Source organism: Lutjanus erythropterus, chromosome 14 (assembly GCF_056507025.1).
Source record: "Lutjanus erythropterus isolate fLutEry1 chromosome 14, fLutEry1.hap2, whole genome shotgun sequence".
In the NCBI taxonomy this organism is placed as follows: Eukaryota; Metazoa; Chordata; class Actinopteri; order Lutjaniformes; family Lutjanidae; genus Lutjanus; species Lutjanus erythropterus.
The window spans coordinates 22057095-22078868 of record NC_139330.1 but is presented as its reverse complement, the minus strand read 5'-3'; the positions used below and the strand labels follow the sequence as shown (position 1 = coordinate 22078868).

At 39.3% G+C, this 21774-nt stretch overlaps 1 protein-coding gene across 1 annotated transcript in view; it reads left to right on the top strand.

Annotated features, from left to right (window-relative positions):
* fmn2a (formin 2a) overlaps positions 1 to 20390 on the top strand; it is a 54156-nt gene extending 33766 nt beyond the window's left edge. The window contains exons 8-17 of the mRNA XM_084736132.1: positions 3450 to 3541; positions 3638 to 3767; positions 3893 to 4039; positions 5319 to 5378; positions 6042 to 6162; positions 8244 to 8336; positions 14361 to 14412; positions 16714 to 16863; positions 19251 to 19332; positions 20169 to 20390. Of these exons, the coding sequence (XP_084592258.1) occupies positions 3450 to 3541; positions 3638 to 3767; positions 3893 to 4039; positions 5319 to 5378; positions 6042 to 6162; positions 8244 to 8336; positions 14361 to 14412; positions 16714 to 16863; positions 19251 to 19332; positions 20169 to 20195 (954 nt within the window). The 3' untranslated portion in view covers positions 20196 to 20390. The remainder of the gene's footprint in view (positions 1 to 3449; positions 3542 to 3637; positions 3768 to 3892; positions 4040 to 5318; positions 5379 to 6041; positions 6163 to 8243; positions 8337 to 14360; positions 14413 to 16713; positions 16864 to 19250; positions 19333 to 20168) is intronic.
* The last annotated feature ends 1384 nt before the right edge of the window (positions 20391 to 21774 follow it).

Sequence of the window (21774 nt, the reverse complement as noted above, 5' to 3'; positions counted from 1 at the left end):
AGGCCTGGACCTTTGGCTGCCAGAGGCATATTAATAATGTTGATCATGGGAATGAGACTGAGGCTCGAGACAAGCTGTAGTTATGAACCAATGTGTCATAACTGAAGATCAAAAGTCTTCTAACCTCTCCACTCACCCCGAGACTTGAAGCCCTCTCCCTCTCTCCCTCGCTCTCCTTCTCCCCCGTATGGCCTGAGGCTATGTTATTGAGTCGAGGAGCCAAATTGTTTCTCTTTTGTATTGCGAGACTCCATCCTGTCTGTGGGTCTCCAGCCCCCTAAACCACAGTTGGCAGCACAGTCAGCCTGTCTTGAGGAATGCGAGGGGCTTCTAATGGTTACACCCTCACTCACTGTGCTAGGAGCGAGATCACACACTCACTCTCTTTTTCTCTCTCACACACAAACATGCTTGCAAACAAACATGTTGACCCACACATGTGCACACACTGTACTGCAATGCACGCAGACAGAAACACACTGACACACAGGCAGGGACAGAGTCGCTCAGTCTATGCGCTGCGGATTATAGCCACTCCTGTTCTTTGAACAATAAGCCACCGCCATTAAAGAGGTCACAGTGATAGTGGGACACCGCTCCCTCCCCTCTAATATCACAAGCCATAATCTGGGCCCAGACTGGTTGTCTGAAGTTCAGACTCCTTTCAGCTGACAGTAGCTAAATGTCATGGAGGTCAGTCAGAGCCACAGTCCCTCCTACAAACTTTTACACTACAAATAATCACCTCATAGTGCTCTCTTTGAGGCCTTGTGATGTCTAAATACATTTGACGTGTTTATTACACGATGCAATTTGTCATTTGGACACTATTCTTTGGCAGCTCGCATGTACAAATAATCTCATAAATGTTGTTCCATTGAAAATTGAGTGACATAAATAGTGATTAAGCTCTGGCTGGTTCTGTTTAGCCATGTACTAGAAACCTGGCTAATGAATACCACTTGGCTACCGCTAGGATTCTGGCATCACAAAATATCATCCTACTCTCCTTTGCATTTGATATTCCACATGGGACTGTATTTCTCATGCTAACAACCACTGCAACATGCCCTAGCAATTCAAAGATCACACGCTAATGCCTACTTGTCCCCAATTACACCAAACACTGCTGGGCTCCGCTGCTGCCCTTTGAAAAGGATCTGCTTTGTATTAAATATATTTACACTTGAAAACATCTCGAGAGAAGGCGAAGGAGAGCTTGCCCTCGTCGACAGAAGGCAGCGGTGTGTAGAATACTAATCGGGCCCTCAGTGCGTTTGATGCTGGTGTTTGATGTTTTCCACGGATCCATGCCGAGGCCAAACCCCAGAGAGAAAGATGGAGAGAAACAGACAGACCAGACTGCTGAGACTCTTTGGGGGTCTATGGACTCTGGAGGGACTGAGAGAAAGTTTACATTCTCTTCCTGGGGATGGTTTTATTGTTTTGCCCAACTGCGTCAGACACATTAACATCTATTGTCTTTGCCTCTTGTGAAACGAAGGGGCATTTCTGGCCTGCTTTTTCATACCACCTTGTATAAAAATGTGGTTCAGAGCCTGACAGCAGGATAATGGTCAGGAATGTAGTCTGGCTAAAGGCAACTCTTTAACATTTATCAAACGTACACTGTACAGAGTGGCATAAGGTTGAGTTTAAGTACAAAATGGCACAATTTAAGAATTCTTTTCTGCTTCAGCTACAGTTTGTCTACAAAATGTAATAGAGAACCAAGCTGACAAAACAAACCCACCTCAAATTCCACTTAGTCACTGCTTTGGAGCTCTTGATCACATGGCATGATCTTCATCAACAGATGGAGTTTGCCAGTTTTCATGAAATTGTACATATTCAAAGTTAAAGTTTTACTTTAAGGTCTTCTTGTTCATGCTGGCTTAAAAGGTTAGGTTCAAGTTTGATCCTTGAACTTGACACTAACTGACAAAACGTCATCACCTTATTTAATGAGTTTCTGGTGCTATTGATCATATCACAGGATCTTCATTAGAAGAAAATTAAGGTTTATCTATATTAACTATAAGAGGTGTGGACTCGAAGCACATAACTTTGACTGCAAGTCACAAATTTAATGACTTTAGATTAAACTCACCTGGACTTGAGCTTTATGACTTAGAAACAGAGCACTGAATATTTTCTCCCTAACCCAACTATTAATAAGTATTTTGTTTAAAAAGTGTGAATCCATGAATCATTTCATTCCCTGAATCAGCTAATGGGATCCAAAATTATCACCTGTGGTGAGTAAATTTTGGAAGGCTATTCACTGCACTGGCAGGTAAACCAAAATAGTCCGATAATAAACTATGCTGTTTCTCTCCTCTGCTGTTTGTCAGAGTGTGACACACAAATACACACAGGCACGGGGACTTCCTGGAGCATTCAGGTGCACCTGGTAAAGTCTAAAGTCCTAATCGCTTTGTAGGGCCAAGTACATGGGTGTCAACAAGGCATTAGATTTGGTGAAGAGGGCATTATGACTTTATGACTCAAAACTAAAAGTTTAGAGCTTGGGACTTGATTCAGGACTTGGGACTTGAGTGCTTGATCTGCTTTGTGTGAGACTAGTGACTCAGATGTCCTAATGATAAAAGAAACATTTAGTAAACTCAATTTATAAAGTATTGTAAAGATGGAATTATGCTTCTATGGAAGTAAATGTCTTCACTGATGACACAAAGAAGGGTGTTGTGGGCAACAGAGGTTTGCAGAAGAGCCGGTGTGCACACCTCCCAAATCTTAACAATGCATCCAAGCAAGCTTACTGATTGACATCCTATCAGGAAGCTTTTTCCTGTGTTTTTTTGTTTTGGCCTTTGGGCATATATTTCAGCATAGTACTGTGATTACAGAAAAGCATAGGAGAATTTATTCTTCTTCAAGCTACTTCATCTTGTCATTTTCCAGTCCATTTACATTGATATATCCAAATTCTTTCATGTTTGTTTCACGGACATAGTGGTTTTTCACCAGGGTGAAATTGATTTTTGTTTCATTTGCATTTTTATTTTGTGGTTTGCTAAACATGACAATGCTAGTAGTGGGTACATAATGGACACATACTTTATACCCTCAGACCATATACGTATCAAGGACACACATGTGTCACATGTATGTTGGCTTACAAGCAGCCCAGAGAAGCAGAATTCCAGTTTAATGCCAATGTGTTTGATCAAGGAAACATCAGGAATGGATCAAATTGAGCCCTTGATGCCAGACTTTGCATATATTTTACAACTGTGTTTTGGTCTTACGCGTAGTTAAGGTTTTGATTTGAGTAAAAACAAAATCCTTCACCACTTGAGACTTGTTATTCATGACAGTATTCATACATATTTATACATATTTATGGTATCCTGCACTCTAGGTACTATTTAGATGTTACTTGCCCATAAATGCAGTAAATTTCCAAATTCATTTTCATTCGTCAGAGAGCTCAATCTGATGAGATGGACGGCATAAACAAGCACATTAAATCGTCCAAAGACAAGGAAGATGCCAAGCCACTGGACAAGCCTGAACAGTAAGAGCCAAACCAACCTTCTGAACCAAATTTAGTACATAAGAGCTGTGTCATTAAACAGTGGTGTCATGGTGACTGATTTTGTGCCTTCATCAGGTTTCTATTCCAGTTATCCCAAATCCCCAACTTCTCTGAACGAGTGTTCTGCATCCTGTTTCAGTCGACATTCCATGAATGCATCACCTCAATCCTCCGCAAAGTCGAAATCCTTCAGAGAGTATGCAAGGTGAGCCACCGGCCTTCTTCTCATTTTAATTTGTTTCCTGTCACACAATTTAACCTCTATATCTTTATGTCATTTGTGTGTGGGGGGGGTGCGTGTGCGTGCTTGTGTGTGTGTGTGTGTAACAGACTCTCCAGAGTGGGCAGTGTGTATTGCAGGTGCTTGGCCTGGTTCTGGCTTTTGGCAACTTCATGAACGGAGGTAATCGGTCTCGAGGGCAGGCCGACGGCTTCACCTTGGACATTCTGCCAAAACTAAAGGACGTTAAGAGCAGTGTGAGTCTGTGTGCTACAAGAGTAAAAGCAAACATCACTCACACTACAAGAGCAGACGCTCAGTTAGGTGTTATACACAAGCAAATAGACTATCTCTATTAAAAAGACTGAAGATTTGAATCATCTGTTGTGATCGGGGTGAAACGAGTGGTTGGTAAAAAAAAGTTGCATGGCAGGCTGTAAACCTTACAGAGTCACCACAAAAGACAAAACTAAGTGTAAGCAGAGGAGAGAGACAGAAACGGGTCGCATAGCATGCACAGCAGGTAACGCTTGCTCGTTTTTGCCACTGACAGGCACTTGTTATAGTATTTGACAACATCATGGAGCAGATCACTTTTTAAAGAGCAAGCTGTTTAATTTCTCTCGCCATACTCATCAGACACTCTCAGCAAAACTGTTACTGTCAGCTTCATTTAAACTCAACAGAAACAACAACAGAGATGCTCCACTGTACGCTGGGATTTTATACCGAAACTGTGAGCAGGAAAACTTTTACTTTCTCTGACTGTGTGGAAATCTGATGTTTTCACATCACAGATAATGAAGAAAAATTATATTAAAACCTGAGCCCTGCTGGTAAAACATTCATGTAGGCTCATATAGGAATTTAGAGTTGCACACTGAACTGATAAAAAAAGGGGAAGAATAGTCAAATATTCGTATTGAAGAACCAAAATTTGATTCAACTGAAAAAAATTCTTAGATAAGGATAGCCCTTAAAAAAAGACAAACCTATATAGTTCATGTGCTCTGACAGAGACACAGCTTTATTCTGTAATTCACATTGTGCTAGAAAATAGGTAGTGTGGGAAAATGGTAACTCTAAATGTTGACATAGTTACAGTTGTCCCATCTATGGCCGAGTCCAGGAGTTGAAAGGGACCTTTATTGCTGCCAAACATGAGGACTAGCTGTGCAGATTTAGAGGAGAGGCCATTCTGTTTACTGTTCTTATTCAATATCACAACGGGCTCAGTGTGCCCTTGGCACTGCCATATAAGGACACAGTGGTTTGTGTTTTTGTGGTGGTGGACCGAGTAAGGTATCCATAAAGAACATCAAACTTTCCACCAACTCTGAGTTATGACAGCCAGCCCAGCACAGTTGTGTTTTGTTGTATTGCTCTTCCAATGCCGTGATTTATCCCCAACTTCTATGACCGCTGTCTCTATTCATGTTTGCCTCGCACAAATTAAAACGTCCTGCTCCGAAATGATTAAATTAATAAATAAAGGGAATTTGGTTTATTTATTTGGATCTTTTTTCTTTCTTTCAGGATAACTCCCAGAGTCTTTTGTCCTACATTGTTGCTTACTATCTAAGGCACTTTGATGAGGTATGTTTTGGTTCCTGTTTATTTGAATCACTTTTCTGTTTTAGTCTGATTTGCTTAGAAATCCTTCCAGAGCTCTCTTTTCATCTCCTCTCTTGCCAGAGGATACCATGGCTTATCCTTTATCAAATTATTTATTTTTTCTTTCCTCATTTACGGCAGAAACAAATCTCTCTCCTCCTCTGGCTCTCTCTTATAATTCTCCTTCTGTCTTTCACTCTTCATGTCCCGCTCTTGCTCCGCTTTGGTCTGGGTTCATTCAAACCTGCAGTCTGTTCATTGGCACAGCATCCAAAGGAGCGCTAGTGTAAATAATTAGGTTCTCCAGATGAGATGAACTCAGTAGAGTGCCGCTTGCCAAAATCAACCTGCATGACATGGCTCTAGCACTCATAATGGCCTTGTAGTAACTCTGACAGAGAGAACTGCAGTGTATTTTCTGCACCACGCTTTAATGGTCGTTATCTGCTGTAGTTTCAGCCATATCTCCTCTGAGATGTTTGGACTGCTGATAAGTACTTGTAGGTCTCTGAAGACATTTATTTCAATCTTGCCTAGTGTGTACAGTATATACTAGAGAGGCCCTCTCCCATTTGAAGAAGATTGACTTTGACATTGGTGTGTGTGTGTGTTTTTTGTGCATGAATGTGTGTTGTGCTTTACCAGGATGCTGGCAGAGAGACGTGTGTCTACCCTCTGCCTGAGCCCCAAGACCTCTTCCAGGCCTCTCAGATGAAGTTTGAGGACTTTCAAAGAGATCTGCGCAAGCTGAGGAAAGACCTCAATGGTATGATCGTCAATCTACACTCCAAAACCTTTAAACTGCATATTTACAACAAGCTTATCAGGTAGTAAACTCTGGACTGTTCAACGAATTATGGCAGGTGTCATATCATGTTTAAAATATTATTGCATGGAAATGTATGTAGCAATAAATCCCATATTAATCCATGCACGTATCTCCTAGTACGATGGAAAGTAATTTTCCAAACCTGACCAGCTATGGTCATGTGTGGATCGTAGAGGCGGGTCAACAGAGAGATAGCATCTGTTTGTCATACAGACGAGCTAACCAGAAGCAGATGTGACTTGTCAGATGTAGACTCCTGTTGGACCTGGTGTGCCTTTACTGTCCTCATGAAATAGAGATCAAAATGTAAGAAGGCAAGGTCAGGCAACTTCCACTACCTGTGCACACTATCAAAGGTTCATCAGCTATTCACTGAACTGGAAGAAGACGTTTCTCCTCAAGCTCTGAATCGCTTCACCCTGCAAGACACAAACGTGCAACACACAACGATGAGACTGTTGTGAAGAAAATGTCAGAATATTCATGCAAGTCTCCATCTGTGCATGTTGTGTGTGATCACTTTGCCCTCAATGATTAATGCATGGACTGATTTGGTTTATTGTGGACTCTGACTCTGTAATTCATTTATCTTTTCACTCATTTGTCAGCCAGTTGTTCAGTTGTTTATCTATTACACAACTTTCCATAAAAAATGCATTAATATTAGAATGATTGATGACTGACACTATTTTCACTATATAGATATTGCAATGATCTCTCTGATGTGCTCACCAAACACTTGTGACAAAGATGCATATGTAATAGAGGTCATTAAGGAGCAGTGTCATCTGACCAATATATTTGTTTGGTTCTGGAATTTCATTTGTTTAATTTTGGTGTTAAACACATAACAAACATACACTGTGCACTATATAAAAGTAAACATATAAAAGAGGCATATAAAAAATAAAAAGAATAACATACAAGAATGAATGTGTTATGTTATTGCATATCAAGACCTCAGGAAAACTGTGGAAATTGGATTATGCTTGACATGCCGAACTGATTGGTTGAGTGCAGAACGTCCTAATGAACGAGGCAGTTGGGAAATACTCCCTTTCATTACTCTGTCTCAAGTCACTCAGCACTCAGAACACTTTCCAAGGACTCAAGTGCCTACAGGTGGTGAAAAAAAAAAACGACTGTGTATTTTTGTGCAAACATATGTGTGCACACGTGTGAGTATGTACTTGTGAGTTTGTGTGCTTGCAGAATGGTCGACAATTCCCCAAACCTGGTCTGTTCTCTATCATGTTTTATGTAACTTTGCTGCTAAACCAATCAGGTGCCTCATCCGAGTTGCCAAATATTGTTTTTCCTCTGCCATAATGATTCTTTAGGCTGTTCATTATTTGCAATTCATAAAGATGGAGTTGCTCACAAGGGAAATGGACTTGCGTCTGCCTCGACCTCAGTGGCAGTGGCACATGCTGACCGTACATAAATACATCATCACATGCTATACCTGCAGACCTCTTCATTACCTAGCAGAGCCAGCTGAGCGCTCTAGCAGACGTGGGCTTCGATGACAGTTCCCAGAGGGGGGTTCCGATAGGTAGGCGGCGCCGCAATGGCCTTGGCTGGCCCGAAGGACATCAGCAAGCAACACAGTGGAGAGAGCTTGCTGTGTACCTTTTTTGGTTCAAGCACCATATGGTCTATGAATTACCACTTGCCCAGTACCGACCTCCCTGTTCCCTTCAGCGTCTCATGGCCTCTGCACCTCTAAGGCCTTGAGCTGTGTTTGCATATCCGTTAGGGTTGCAGATAGAGCGTGACGATAAGGTTCTCGTGGGATCGCAGTGCAGGCCTTCCTCATTCCTGGGGGTGCCTTGTTAGTCATTATGGGTCATTATGTCTTTGCTGACACTTATTCAGCAGAAATTCAGCAGAGATTTATCAAAGCAAACTCAACCCGGGTGAAATCCACCAGAGAGTTGGTCATTACAACTGGATAAGATATCAGTGCTCTGAAAGACTGTTTCCCCTCTCATCATGATCATCTCTTGTTGTTTCAGCATGCTCAGCTGAGACGGAGAAAGTTTGCAAATTGTCTTCTGAAGAGAACCTGCAACCCTTTAAGGACAAGATGGACACATTTCTTAACCAAGGTGAGACTGTTTTCCAAATCAGTTGAAAATGATGTTTGATAAGGCTTTCATCCGTCTCAATGAAGGATAAGTCTGGTGATATTCTGCCTTTTTCTTCTTGTCAACAAGTTTTATCTGTGAAGCCAAAGTCTTATTGCTCTGTGCCACAGGGCCTCCATTGCTGTCCAGAATCAGTTGAAAACATACCAGTTAGCCACCCTTTTGCACTGGGTGACATGTTCCTTCATTACATTGAACGTGGGCACTGGACTGTATTTTACAGACTGTAAGCTCGTATAAATACAAATTCACTACTGAAAAGAATCCCCACTATTTAGACTGTTTACTCCTATTAGCAGGGCTGTAGTCAACCAAAGAAAATCTTTGTTTACTGAAATTCTAACAACTCTTCAACCAAGCAATTGGTTGGAGGGGGAAGACTGCATGTTATCTCTAGATTAACCAAAATCTGTCACAGTACACTGAGTCACTCTGCCCGGTAGCTAATCAAAGTTAGTGTTGCCAAGCAAATGAGTTCCTGCAGTTTGACCAATTCTTTTTTGGCAGTTAGTTTAAAGCCAATAAGTTCAGTTAATAGCCTCACTCAAAAATAAAATGCATCAAGTCTGCATATGTCAACAGTAATGGATTGAGAAGCACGTCTCTCCTTATTAAAGTAACACCACTGACTCTCCGACCAATGAGAATTTGATTCGACAAGAGCATATTGACCAACCAATCAAATATGTATATATATGTATATATGTGTATATATATATATATATATCAAAGTTTATGTTTGCAACCCTTTTTTTTTTAAAGACTGTGTTCAGTGGGAACTATTGACTTGAGGCTAAGCACCTCAGGCAAGAAATGTCCAAAGTATAATCTGACTAATGCATGTTAGTTTTGGTCTTCTCGTGAGATTAATTGAAAAGAATATAAGAAATATAAATCTGTAAGAAAAATGTAGAATATAGCCAGTCTTATGTTTTAAATATGATGAAACAGGTGATGGTCAGTCTGTTTAAACGAAAATTTAAAATGAAAAAAATTTAAAATTTTTAAAATGATTTGATCATTTGTGTTACCGTCAGGAAAAAAGAAGTTAAAATGCATGTGTGGTGTGAGAGTATGTGAAGCAGCTCATCAATCAGAATGATTTAAATCCTCTACGTCTTCAGTACGCACACGCGGGTTCACTGAGTGTCGTTACCATAGGGACATGTGTTTACTCCAGGGTGTATTGAATAACTCACAGCTATTGTTTCAACTGTTCCTATCTGCTCTGACAGATTATGACTGCACTTGGTAGCTGGCTCTTTTATCTTGGATCTCTACCTTTCTGAAACAGTATGTCTTGCTCTGCCTCAAAGGAAGATTCAGGATGGCCGAAGGTGAACTTGTCTTGCAGCTTGTTAAATTGACTGCAGAGAACAGCAGTGGATGCCTGTGAGGCTGGAATAAGACTGATTTGTTCGGCACCTGATCCCTTTCATTTAGTACTTTTGACGTCATCATGTGATGTTTTTGTCATATATTTATCCTTTTTTCCTGGTGTTAAAGATTTTTCTTCACTTCCTGTCTTTCTTCAGTTTTCCACTGTGTCTGCTGCTCCGTTCTGCTAACAAGGTTTCTTTCTTTTTCTGTCAGAGGAATGACAGAGATTAAAAACACCTTGTTACGTCTTTGACCTCTTCACAGTTTCTATCTTTCCTTCACTCCTATTAGGGCATCACATAAACCTCAGCAGTGTTGTGTTTACAAAGAGGGCTGTTACAACAATGATGATGAATTGACTGGAAATGATGAGTGCTTCCTCTTTCATTGCTGTTTTATTCTAACATGTCTAAGTCTACAACCGTGCTAGTTGCTCTATGAAGCTGTATGCATAGTTGTGTTTTCAGGGACTGCCCCAGACCAAAGATTTTACTTGTCAATTATTAGTCGTTAGTTCAGGCCATTAGTTGACTAATCATTGTGCATTTATATGTCATTACCTTTTATCTAATATTACACTGTTAACATCATGCTACACAACAGAAATGCGTAAAAACAAAACTGTAATTATGAGCAGGCCACTTATTAATGACAGGGGTAACAGTATGACATCACACAAGTCTTGCTGTTCAAAACACAGGAATAAATAACTTCCAAATTGACTTGATACAAACTCGCCCCTGTCCCATATCACGCCTCTCCCAACCACCCTGCCTTCATCGTCCCTGAAGTGAGAGTGCTGGAGACTGCTTTTGTATTCAAATGAGAGTATAATATATTTAGCATATGTTCTTCTGTATACCCTCTTGTCAAACTGGGCTCTGTTGGTCTTGGAGGTTGTGTTCTTTCCTGGTCTGGCCGTGGTCAGCTGCTGACCCTGGTTCATTTGCTCATGTACCCAGCTCCAGTTGTGGTGCTAATTCCAGTGACACTCCCCCACTCTTTTGTTTGTTTTGCTGATGTTTAGCAGATATATTGTTTACCATGTTTAGCATCTTAGTTTAAGTTGTTGGCATGATAACATTTGCTAATTAGCACTTAGTACATGGAACAGCTGAGGATGATGGGAATGTTAGCTTTCAAGTATTTCAATCAAAGTCTAAAATTAGATAGAAATTAGATATTTAAAATGATGATGGATGAAGTCAGTAGATTACCAATATTCACCCTTAGGGGAAAATAAATGTTTGAAGAAATTTTCATGGCAATCCAATATAATAGTTGGACCTGCTGAAGACGCTAGATGAAAAATCAAGTGATCACTGAAGTCATGAGGATTCATCCTCTGGGAACCGTGGATATCTGTCCTAAATTTCATGGCAATCCATCCAGCAGTTGCTGAGATATTTCAGTCTGGACCATCAGGCTAACATTGTCATTCCTAGTTCTATGCCACAAGCATGGCTAAAAATTTGCCACAAGAGCAAGCTAAAGACAGACATTAAGTTCTAAAGGCTAACAGCTGCTGCAACATTTTTGTTCTAGATATTGTTACGATTAAATCCACTGAAAATGTAGTCGTGTTTGTCCGTCATGTCCACCAGATGTCATACAGTCATGCTTTTTTCCACATAATCTGACATCTACAGTACAACAATATTGGTGTATCATGGTCCACTTCAAAGGTGTAAGACTTAGTTTGTTATGCTTGTTTTAACATAACAAGCCAAATGTCATTCTATATGTAGCATTGGCTTTGACCCCGACTACATTCAGTTGACTGTGACCAATCTTTCTGAAGGACCCGGCTCACAGGCCTCTCTTCCAACTGCTTTTGTATTCAGATGAGAGTATAATATATAGCATATGTTCTTCCGTGGTAATGCTCACTGTCCATTTTAAAGGAAGTCTGCAGATGAAAGCATCTCTCCCATTTCCACCTCTCCCCCTCGCTTTTCCTTTCTCTCTGTGTGTTTGAGAGAAATATGGGAGCTCTCTCTTTGATGCAAATGACGAGGTTTTTCCTCTGAGAGCAGAATGTAAGCACCGTAACATGGACATGTGACTCAGAAGGCTCCAGACGGGATTCTTGGGGTTCCTCCACTGCGGCGGTGAAAAAAGGAACAACAGCCAAATGTCTTATTTTTGTTATTTCTGTAATTTCTAAAAAGCCTGGGGTTAAACTGTTTCTGGCTCCACAGTTTAAACCGCTTTTGTTTATTTTCTGACCATGAAACTAACCACAGAATAACAGTGGGAGCGGACTTGTTGGAGCTCGGCTGTTTGGTCTAGCTCGATTTTCCCCACTCGCTTCACAAATTCTCATGCATGCAGGCCTTTGATGGAGTCACTGTGACTAGCGAGAGAGCACCGGCCATGTGATAATCTGTTTCTGATGGACATGAAGATTAGTAAGACTGATGTCAAACTCTCCCTCCTCCCTTCCTTTTCTACCAGCTACAACTCCACTGTTTGGTTTGGATGTCACATCATGTGGGCCAATATGGTTGAAATCAACATCAAACTACAATTTTATGGTAAAATCTTGTATTAAATTGAGATGTTGATCTTTATCATGTTAAACCACATGATGTGATATCAAAACTGACATCTTTAAATAATATTCCTAGAAATGTTTTTTTTTAATTTTATTGTAAATACAGTGTTCATCTGTTTAGTAATCTTCCCCCACAAATTTTATATTATCTTCATATCACCACAATAATATAAGTAGATAAGAACACAGTCATTAGTCATAATTATTCCACATCAGGGGAAAGTCAGAGTTTATCTATTTTAATTGATATTCATTATTTAATGAAACTTTACTTGCCTGGCATCACCACTCTCAGTTCATTTTCGATTTTTTCAATGGGCCCAGACCAAAATGGCTCTGAAAGCGATTGGATAGACATAACAAATCAAACAAATCAGAGCAATGAAAATGTGACATACATGTGATATATACATAGATGGCGCATTGCTTGGAGAAGGGTTCAGCTTGACACATTATATTCTGCTACAGGGGAAAAAAACACTCTGGCTTCTTTGTGTTTCTCTAAGCCAGTCACAGTTATCAAGAGCAGCATTAAGCCCAGGTTGCAGCTACTTGCAGGACTTGTTTTGATGGAACATTTGCATGTGTGGAAAATGGCTAAATCACTCCAAAACAAAAGGTATCTGCTGTTAGCTTTTGTATGTACATACCGTTAAGGACTCAGGTGATAAATTGCTGTTTTCATCAATGTTGCCACTATATTGGACTGGGCCTGGCTTGTGAATAAATACATGTAAACAGGCAAGCTGCCATTTTTCTGGATAAAATATATATATAAAGTTTGCATTTCTCAACCAATTTCAATGAATCATGTTCTATTGAAGGGTTTATGATCTACATCATACAGACATATCTGCCAGAACAAATAAAACTTAAGCCTGCTGATTTTTCTGGTTCCCAGGCTAAAATTTAACTTCACGCATAGCAGAATCTTCCATCTTGGTGTTATAGTAAATAATGAGCATCATCTTTTCTCAAAGAACAAACCACAGTGCTGATATGAAGACGCTTCTAGCAGTCCCCGTTCATAGTATTCATCAATTTGTCATCGTTTATTGATGAGCAGTCAACAGGGAGAGACATAATCGTGAGCTACAGAGTGATTTAGCACTGTGAATGATAAAGCATAGCGCTGGTCTCAACGGATTTGTCTCAGATCTTTACTGTAGATGTGGCTCTGGCTTCAATTACACGTTAGCAACCAGATATTCCCGGGATAAGAGCAGAACACACATTTGTGCCAGAAAAGATTGTCTGTCCCATCTACTGTCATATCTGTCTCAGAAAGCCATGAGGAGGCCATAGGTTATTTCTGCTCATTTGACAGTTTATGGCAGCAGCAGCAGCTTATAGATAATTGGCCTTGAGGGGATGGAGAAGCTGTCTTGGGAGAATTTAATGTGTAACCTTTTGTCGCACACCAGCACAGTAAAGATGAAGACCAGAAAAAAAAAATATACAGCTGGATTGACTCTACTACTACTCTGTTATAGTTGAAAATGGCCTCAAAAATCAGCTCTTGGATCTGAAATTTGATAAGTAGTAACCTGCGGCATTTCTCTGACAGAGGCTGTCACATTTCACTGCTGTTCTCTTATATCATAATTTATAACGCAGTCAAAATGATCCCGATGGCCCACCGAGATAAATGTTGTGGCCTGCTGGAAATATCTCCTAATGTGTACCATGGTGTCCAACTCTCCTGGTTTTCTTACCGTCTTCCTGCCTCTCTTTTGCTCTCACACCTCTCTTACACACATACACGCACACAGTCATCTGTCTCCATTCTGCACAAAGAAGCACTTGTCTTGCGATCTGCTGTGCTCATTTGTCAGTTGTGCAACGGCGGACAATCCAACACTTAATAACCTGGTGGCACAGCACTGACCTTGAAGAGGACTGTTGATTTAAGTAATGGTGACATGTGGAATCCTCCTAATATACAAGTTGAATCATGGGTGAAAGATTTATTTTCTGATGTCACAGGAAAGTCTGTATCTGTCCTAATCCTAATCTAATCCTGTATTTACTTATACTCTCCTTTACAGCCAAAACTGAACTGGAAACACAAGAGAAGCAGCTGGCAGACACTCAGAAGATGTAAGAGCTTTCTTTATCTTTCAGCATTTTCCTAGAGCTTCTTCACCTGGGGCCTCATTACTGAAAAGATCCTAACTGCTTGTCCTGTCTTAGCTTAAAGGGATAGTTCAAATTATTTGAAGTGGGGCTGTTTGAGGTACTTTTCAATAGTCAATGTATTAGCAACGGTATATGGCAGTGGTACAACCCCAGTTTGTAGAGGCAGAAAGGGGCACCAGCATCAAAGGCAAGCAATGTTCTGCTGTAGTGCTTAATTAGAACTGTAAGCTTAATTCTTCAGTCTGCACTCATCCTGTCATGCCTGTATATGTGCTTAGAATGCTTATGAGTTTGCCCATGTTCTTGACAACAGCTGTTTGCTATAATGGATGACAAAAAACGGGCATTATGTAACTGGATTAGAGGAAACCCCAGCTTTTGGGGTGTTTTCTTCCCAGTATCATCCTAGGATAAAGATTTGATTCAAATCTAAGAAATTCAAAATGAATCGTCTAGGTAGATAATATTAAATTGTAATTTAATGATTTAATTTTAAATTTAGGACAGGGTTTATGCCATCCTAACTTAGGTTATTCTTCAGTTTCTTTTTCATATCCTAAAATATGATCTATTTTTTCCTAATTCATATATAATAAACATGGATCTGTAATACCAGAAATCCTAAGTGTCATCCTAAACTGAGATAAGATAGTATTTCAGACTTACAAAGTTTTTTTAAGACCCCAGAAAAATATTTCTGTTTCATTTCACCTGTTTTTTTCTCAAGCGTTAAAACAGTGGTCCCAGTTGTGAAGTAAAAGGCATCACAGGACAATGCATTCCAATACAGTTTGAAGTGATACGTTCTCACTGTGGTGAAGAAACATAATCTTGCTGCTTGGTCAATATTTAGGACTCCTGGTTCCTTCAGTTACATGGAAGGTGCAGGCCATCATGCCAGGCCTTCAGTAGACGGGAGGCCCCCTGTGCGGTGTCTGCGTTGTTTATCTAAGCGGAGCGAGAGTAGACAGCCTTGGCTCCAGGCTTCTGTTACTGCTGGCTAGGAATGTGTTCCTATAGCACACTCCAAACAAAGAGACCCCAACCTGTCCACTGTATTGATCCACTGCAAATGGCCACCACATTTAACACTTTAGCATGTCTCATCCTCATGCAATATACATGCTTTGCTTTTACTAGATCTGTCTTTGTGTCTTTGTTTGACATCTTTTTGTATGTGCGTGTAGTCCTGGAAGTTAACACTAAAACACCCACGACTGTCATTTTGACTGTGCAATAATTGCAATAAATTCACTGCTTGTATACATACATGTATATGTATGTGTGTTCACACACACAAATGTGTGTATTTTTACAAAAGGCAAAGAAAACGCGAGAATTTTACCTATACTGGCCATGTGGTTATACTGCATAAAGCATGAAGCTTAAAAAAAGCATGAAAATAAAGCTTTTTGTTTCATTTTTCACAAAAAAAAAGAAGAGAAGATGTAGCAAACCAAAATCCATTGACTCACCTGCTTGAAATATTGTTGTATTATTTCATTATCATACTTTTATATTATTAGTTTCTGTTGCATGGTTCTACTACTCTGATTTATGTTTTTGATTAGCTCTTTTTCAGGCTTTTCGCATGGGCAATGATTATTTTCAGTATTGGTTTTAGGAATAAATTTGTTATAAATGTTAAAATAAAATGATTTCTAATCTTGTTACAAGTAATTCTAGATAAATAAATCTAGATACATTTTTGAATGGTATCTCTGATGGTTATTACTACAGAAAAATACTGCCATGAATGTATGCAGTCATTATGGTTTACCATATGGAGTGGGATGCATATTGATAAATACATATTACATTGGTGTTACTTAATGTTTTAAAAGATCCCAACAGAATGAATGCTTTAATCTCTTAATTGGGCATTTATCATTTATATTCAAGAATTCAAATGGCATTCAAATGGTCAAACTGGCTGCTAATGGCAGTTCTAGTAGTTATGGAATTCCAGCATTTCTAATGTTAATCCATCAGAGAAACAGAATGACTATGCTGCTTTAGTGGCAGTAATTCCATTTTGTGTTCACTGTTTCTTTTCTGAAATGCACAGTCATCATTGGTTTGTGGTTTTTTTTGGTTGCTCTACTATTAAATCTCTGAAAAAGCATATTATTCCAAGATTAACTTTCATATTTTGCACATTTTCTGAGCCTGGCCATGTTTCACAACACTTGGTGTAGGTTTCTGTAATCTCATGTTGTAATAGTTTGGTCTTGAAGTAATGTTTTTGTTCTCTGTCCTCAGCTTCTTGGAGTTGAGTGTGTCCTTCTCAGTTAAACCAAAGGCAGGCGAGAAAGAGGTCTCTCCCAACACTTTCTTCTCCATTTGGCATGAGTTTTCCACTGATTTCAAAGACCAGTGGAAGAAGCAGAATAAGCTGATGTTACAGGAAAGGTGAGAGTATGATGGGAAGACAGGTTTCCTGTTTCAAAATGTGATATTATACTTGATGCAGACACTGTCTTCTGACAGGATACTTGAACCCATTGTCCTTAAACCAAATCCTGCAGAGATATCAGGATCTTTTCATCATTCTTTTTTTGTGTCTTTTGGGAAGGGTACACCACTCTCCGACCTTTAAAATGTCATTACAGATACACCGACGTTCCTACATTTAGAAGTTTCCCCAAGCGTATGTTCCTGCACCATTAATAACTTGCAGTACATCTCGTGTTCACTGAAGATCCTATCAGATTCATTCAAATTCATGAAGGAAAAAGAGGTTAAATGACCCAAATCCTTGTCTTCACCCCAGTAATGAAAAGAACACATGCAGCATCCAGTTAGCTTCCAGTGGTTTGATGAATATACAGATACTGTTGCATATGTCAACAAAAAGCAAATTGGTCCATTATGCCAAATGAAGATTGAATTGTGATATGTATTTGTAAAAGACGCAAAATGTCACAAGCTTTGCTTGTTCAGTAGGAAAGAATAAAAACAAATTTGAAAGCATTAACTCTTTGCCCCCTGCCAGCGGCAATCATCCCATTTCTCTTTCTGCTGGTTTTCCTTTTATACTCCAGTGGAACTATAGATATTAAAACAACATTATGTAAGATTTGGTATATTTAGGGCCCAACTAAAGATTTTATTAGTGGACTAGTTATCACATGTTTTTTATATTTTAGAAATATTTAAATATATATTTTTATGGCTACTAATACTAATGCAATAACAACCAGCAAGGAGACTGAACATCACACAAGTCTGGTTGTTCAAACCACGGGAATAAATAATTTCACCAATACAAATAACTGCAGATTTATAAACCCAGTGGGTGATGCGTACTTAGAAATTAACTTGCTAATAAACTCCTCAAATGCATGATGCCTCCTGTCCCTGCCAAAAATACCTGTGTCTTCATTGTCCCTGGAGTCAGAGTCCTGGCCAGAGTCATTGTACATCACCTTGGTAATGTTATTTATTTGTGGTCGTCAAACTGGCCTCCATTGGTCGCGGAGACGGTCTCCAACAGAACCCCTAACTGAGCTAATTAGCTAATGACAGCTACAGGACAGTTAGCAGTGTTACAAACAGAAAAAGTTTTTTTTGCAACTAAACATGGCTGACTAAGACTCTTGTCTTAGTCCCCAGTTTGAGTGCATTTTACGTATACATTGCTGTTGTAGATAGGGACAGCTATAGAGGTGCATTTATTATGATCTTATAATTAATAAATTACACATGGGCCCCCTTGTCTTGACTCGGTGCCTCAGCCTAACATGGCAGAATCTGCACCCGCTTAAAGGTGTGCATGTAACTCATACTCACTTGTCTTGAGTGGAGTGGCTGTATAACGGTGGATGTTTAATTTCCTATAAATTCTTCACAATAAAAGTCACCAGTTATTTTGTTATCAAACTGCTTTTATCATAAGGCAGCAAAAACATTAAATGTTGTTTTTAATTCAGCAGTAATTTAACATGAAACTCATACAGCTGAGCGCAAACATTAAACAGTAAAACGAAGCAGATACCTGAATGTACAAACAGCAACGCAGGAAAGCAACTAAACTTTAAACCACAGAGATTCAGTTAGAAGCTGCTAAGAGATGAGGACACAGAGGCTTTTAAAAACTCCTTTCTCTGCTTCTCTCTGCTTTCCTACACAGACATGAGGCTTTCCAGTGCACATCAGAAAAAAACACAATAGCAAACTCATCTACTGCCAGTGGGAAAGGAGTCAACTGGCTGTTGTTAGCAGGTTTAGCCACATTTAAAATCCAGCATACATGTACTGATTTTGTAAAAACTGTATTAGTGCCGTAAAGCTTAATGCACTTGTCACTGCCCAATCCCCAAAGTTACATAGAGCAAGAACAGGCGTTCAAAATTATTTTGAAGCTTTTATTTTAAGGTAGAAGAGTTACATAATGTTGCTTTAATCCTCAGCTGTGTTGTATGGACATGCAAACAGGCAGCACTGGCACACACAATACCCATGTAATGAGTAGAGGCGAGATGCATGTCTGTTGGTATAAATTGTGTAACTCAATCAGTGCCAACATGCTGATCATTTGTCTTTTTAAAGCACTAATGAGTAGTGACACTGCTGGCTCTCTTCATGCAGTAGTAAACTAGAGTGAGTCATTTCAAAGTAGGAGGACTGGCGTTTTGACAAACCGAGATCATTGTGTCCAAATACCACAAGACCATAGTCTGGATGGTCCAAGCTGGAATTTTTGTCTTTCTTTTTTCATGGTGAAATAGTGAATTTCAACAGTGTGAATGAGTGTGTTTCCAAAGAATGACTGCTGGAAATCGCTGGTCTTTTTTCAGGGTCAAAATGGCTGAAGAGTGCTTCAAACAGGCCAGAGAGAAGGCTTCCTACAATGTGAAACCCAAACATGCAACTGGAATAGTATGTCTTTACACTTATCACCATCACTGCACGATCTCATCAGTGCTTTTATTTGTTAAAGGAGAAATATGTAATATATTTATTGTACGAAATCCTGAAATGACCATCAGAGATTAAGCAAACATGCTGGCCTCTCTGAAAAAAACAAAATACAGCCAACATGTTCTCCTCTGAAATTTCCATTGAGGTATAGAACGTCTGTTTTTGTTTGTCTGTATCAAGTTTATTATTAAGTTAAATTGATGCAGAGTGAGTAAGTGTCTGTTCACGAGCTGTAAGAAATCATTAATAATCTTTTAGGAGTAGATGTTTTTAACAGTTAAATTGAACAATATGTTAACAGAGTTTGGCAGGCAGTTAATAAATGCCAACTCCAGAGTGTGTGTTTTCAGAGCTTTTTTTTTTTTTTTTTCGGGGTAACAGGCTTAGCTTTACATTGACAGACAAATGAGCAGATGATCAACGTACAGTGTGGGACTCGTTACTTGTTAGTGTCGAAGTATAATGTTGCGCTCGTCTTGCACTCATGTAGGTTCAGTGCCCCTGAAGCCTGCAGGCAACCTGTCTGAGCTTCAGGTCTGGGGAGGAGGGGGCAATTCTAGAATAAATAGGGATGCAACCAATTTAAGAAACTGTGTATGGCTCCAACTATATTTAGACTGCGGTACTCATTCTGAATACTATGGTCTTACATATTTCTCCTTTAAAGCTCTGTTCCTTACAAAAACGTCTCAGGATGTTGAAGAAACAACACTCCTGGCTCCTACAGTAACATATCAAGATGAATGCCAGCACTGCCAGCTGTAAGTAACTCAGACCCATTTTTTATTCCACAGAAAGCAAAGCTGGGTCAGAAGATCTGAAGCAGAGAATGGAAAATTATCATCACCAAGCCTATTGCACAAGCACTGTTTGAACAATCTGACAATGACTCATCAGTCATTTTTACAACATTTATTTGCTTCCAGTATTTGTTTTTCAATTGATTTAGACCTGTTGTTTATTGTGAGTTGGTTCAAAGTTGGTATTATATTGTTTAAAAGTTAAATGAAAAATGACATTCTCAGCCACCCTTTGATAGCACTCGTATAATTAAATGAAATATTGCTACCAGAAGACATCCTTAAGCTGAGATGATTTAATACACTTGAGTCATTTGCCAGAAAATGTGTAGCAACACTATATCCAAGCTGTTTTATGAGCCATATGTAGCCTATTTTTGTTATTTAGTGCAATTCCCAAGCATAGTTTACCAGGAAGGCATGAACACTTCCTCTTTATATCCTCTTTAGTGGTGAAAAGCACAGAATTTTGTAACATTTTTATACATAAAGTGCCTTATCACACAGTGGAGACATCAAGTGAGTGCTGCAGACCAGAGCTTATTTCTAAGACATATCATTTGTAATTAAATGTTACATGTAAAGAAGAAAAAAAAAAACAGTTAGGCTGAAACATGACATGTTTACTTTTCTTAATAGTTTCATCATGTGTCTCAGAACCTACGTATAGTTATACATATATGGTTTACATACAGCACTTCTCTATTGTGATTTCATATGTTTTTTCACCCACAAAGGCCAAGCATACCTAAGTGATCTGATACGACCTACTATTGTTTTATTCAGCCATATTGAATCCTATGCAGTTAGTTTTGCCTTTCCTACTACGTGCGAGTGTGTGAACTCCCATATGTAACCGGAGCAATAGGATCATGTGATGTGACGTTAATGTGCAATACCAACAATATGTTTTGATTGAATACCCTTAACCATGAAAAAATATATTTATTGAATAAAAGAAATTACATAAATTTTTTATTCTGCTGTTGCTGATTGTAATCTATCATTTATCCTACTGTGATATGAAGTGATACAGAACTACATGCACTCTAAACACCGCTGTTGTTTTATATGAAATAGATTTAATATACTTTTCACATACATACATACACAAATACATAAAATATATATACTGTATATATTGCATTGCACCTCTATTACACATGCTGCAGTATGTTTTTTCCTACTGGCTAGTATATTTGTGACAAATGGACATACAGCCAGGATTGCATCCAAGCAGGTGGATGCCACTGGTCATTGCTGCATCGTTGTTTCCTGAAATCTTTTCCTTGACATTGACTTGTGTGTTATTTGGAACATCATGGACATTAAAGGACCAGTGTGTAGTATTTAGTGGCACCTAGCAGTGAGCTTGTAGATTGCAAACACCACTTCTCATTCTTCACTTCTAAGTGTAGGAAAACCTACGATGGCCACAGAACTCATTCTTCAGTCCTTCAGAACTGTTTCTTCTGGGCTACTGCAAAAGCATGGTGTGGCAAACATGGCTACCTCTGTGGAAGAGTGCCCGCAACCTCTGTAGACATAAATGGCTTGTTCTAAGGTAACCAAAACACACACTGGACCTTTAAAGAAAGGG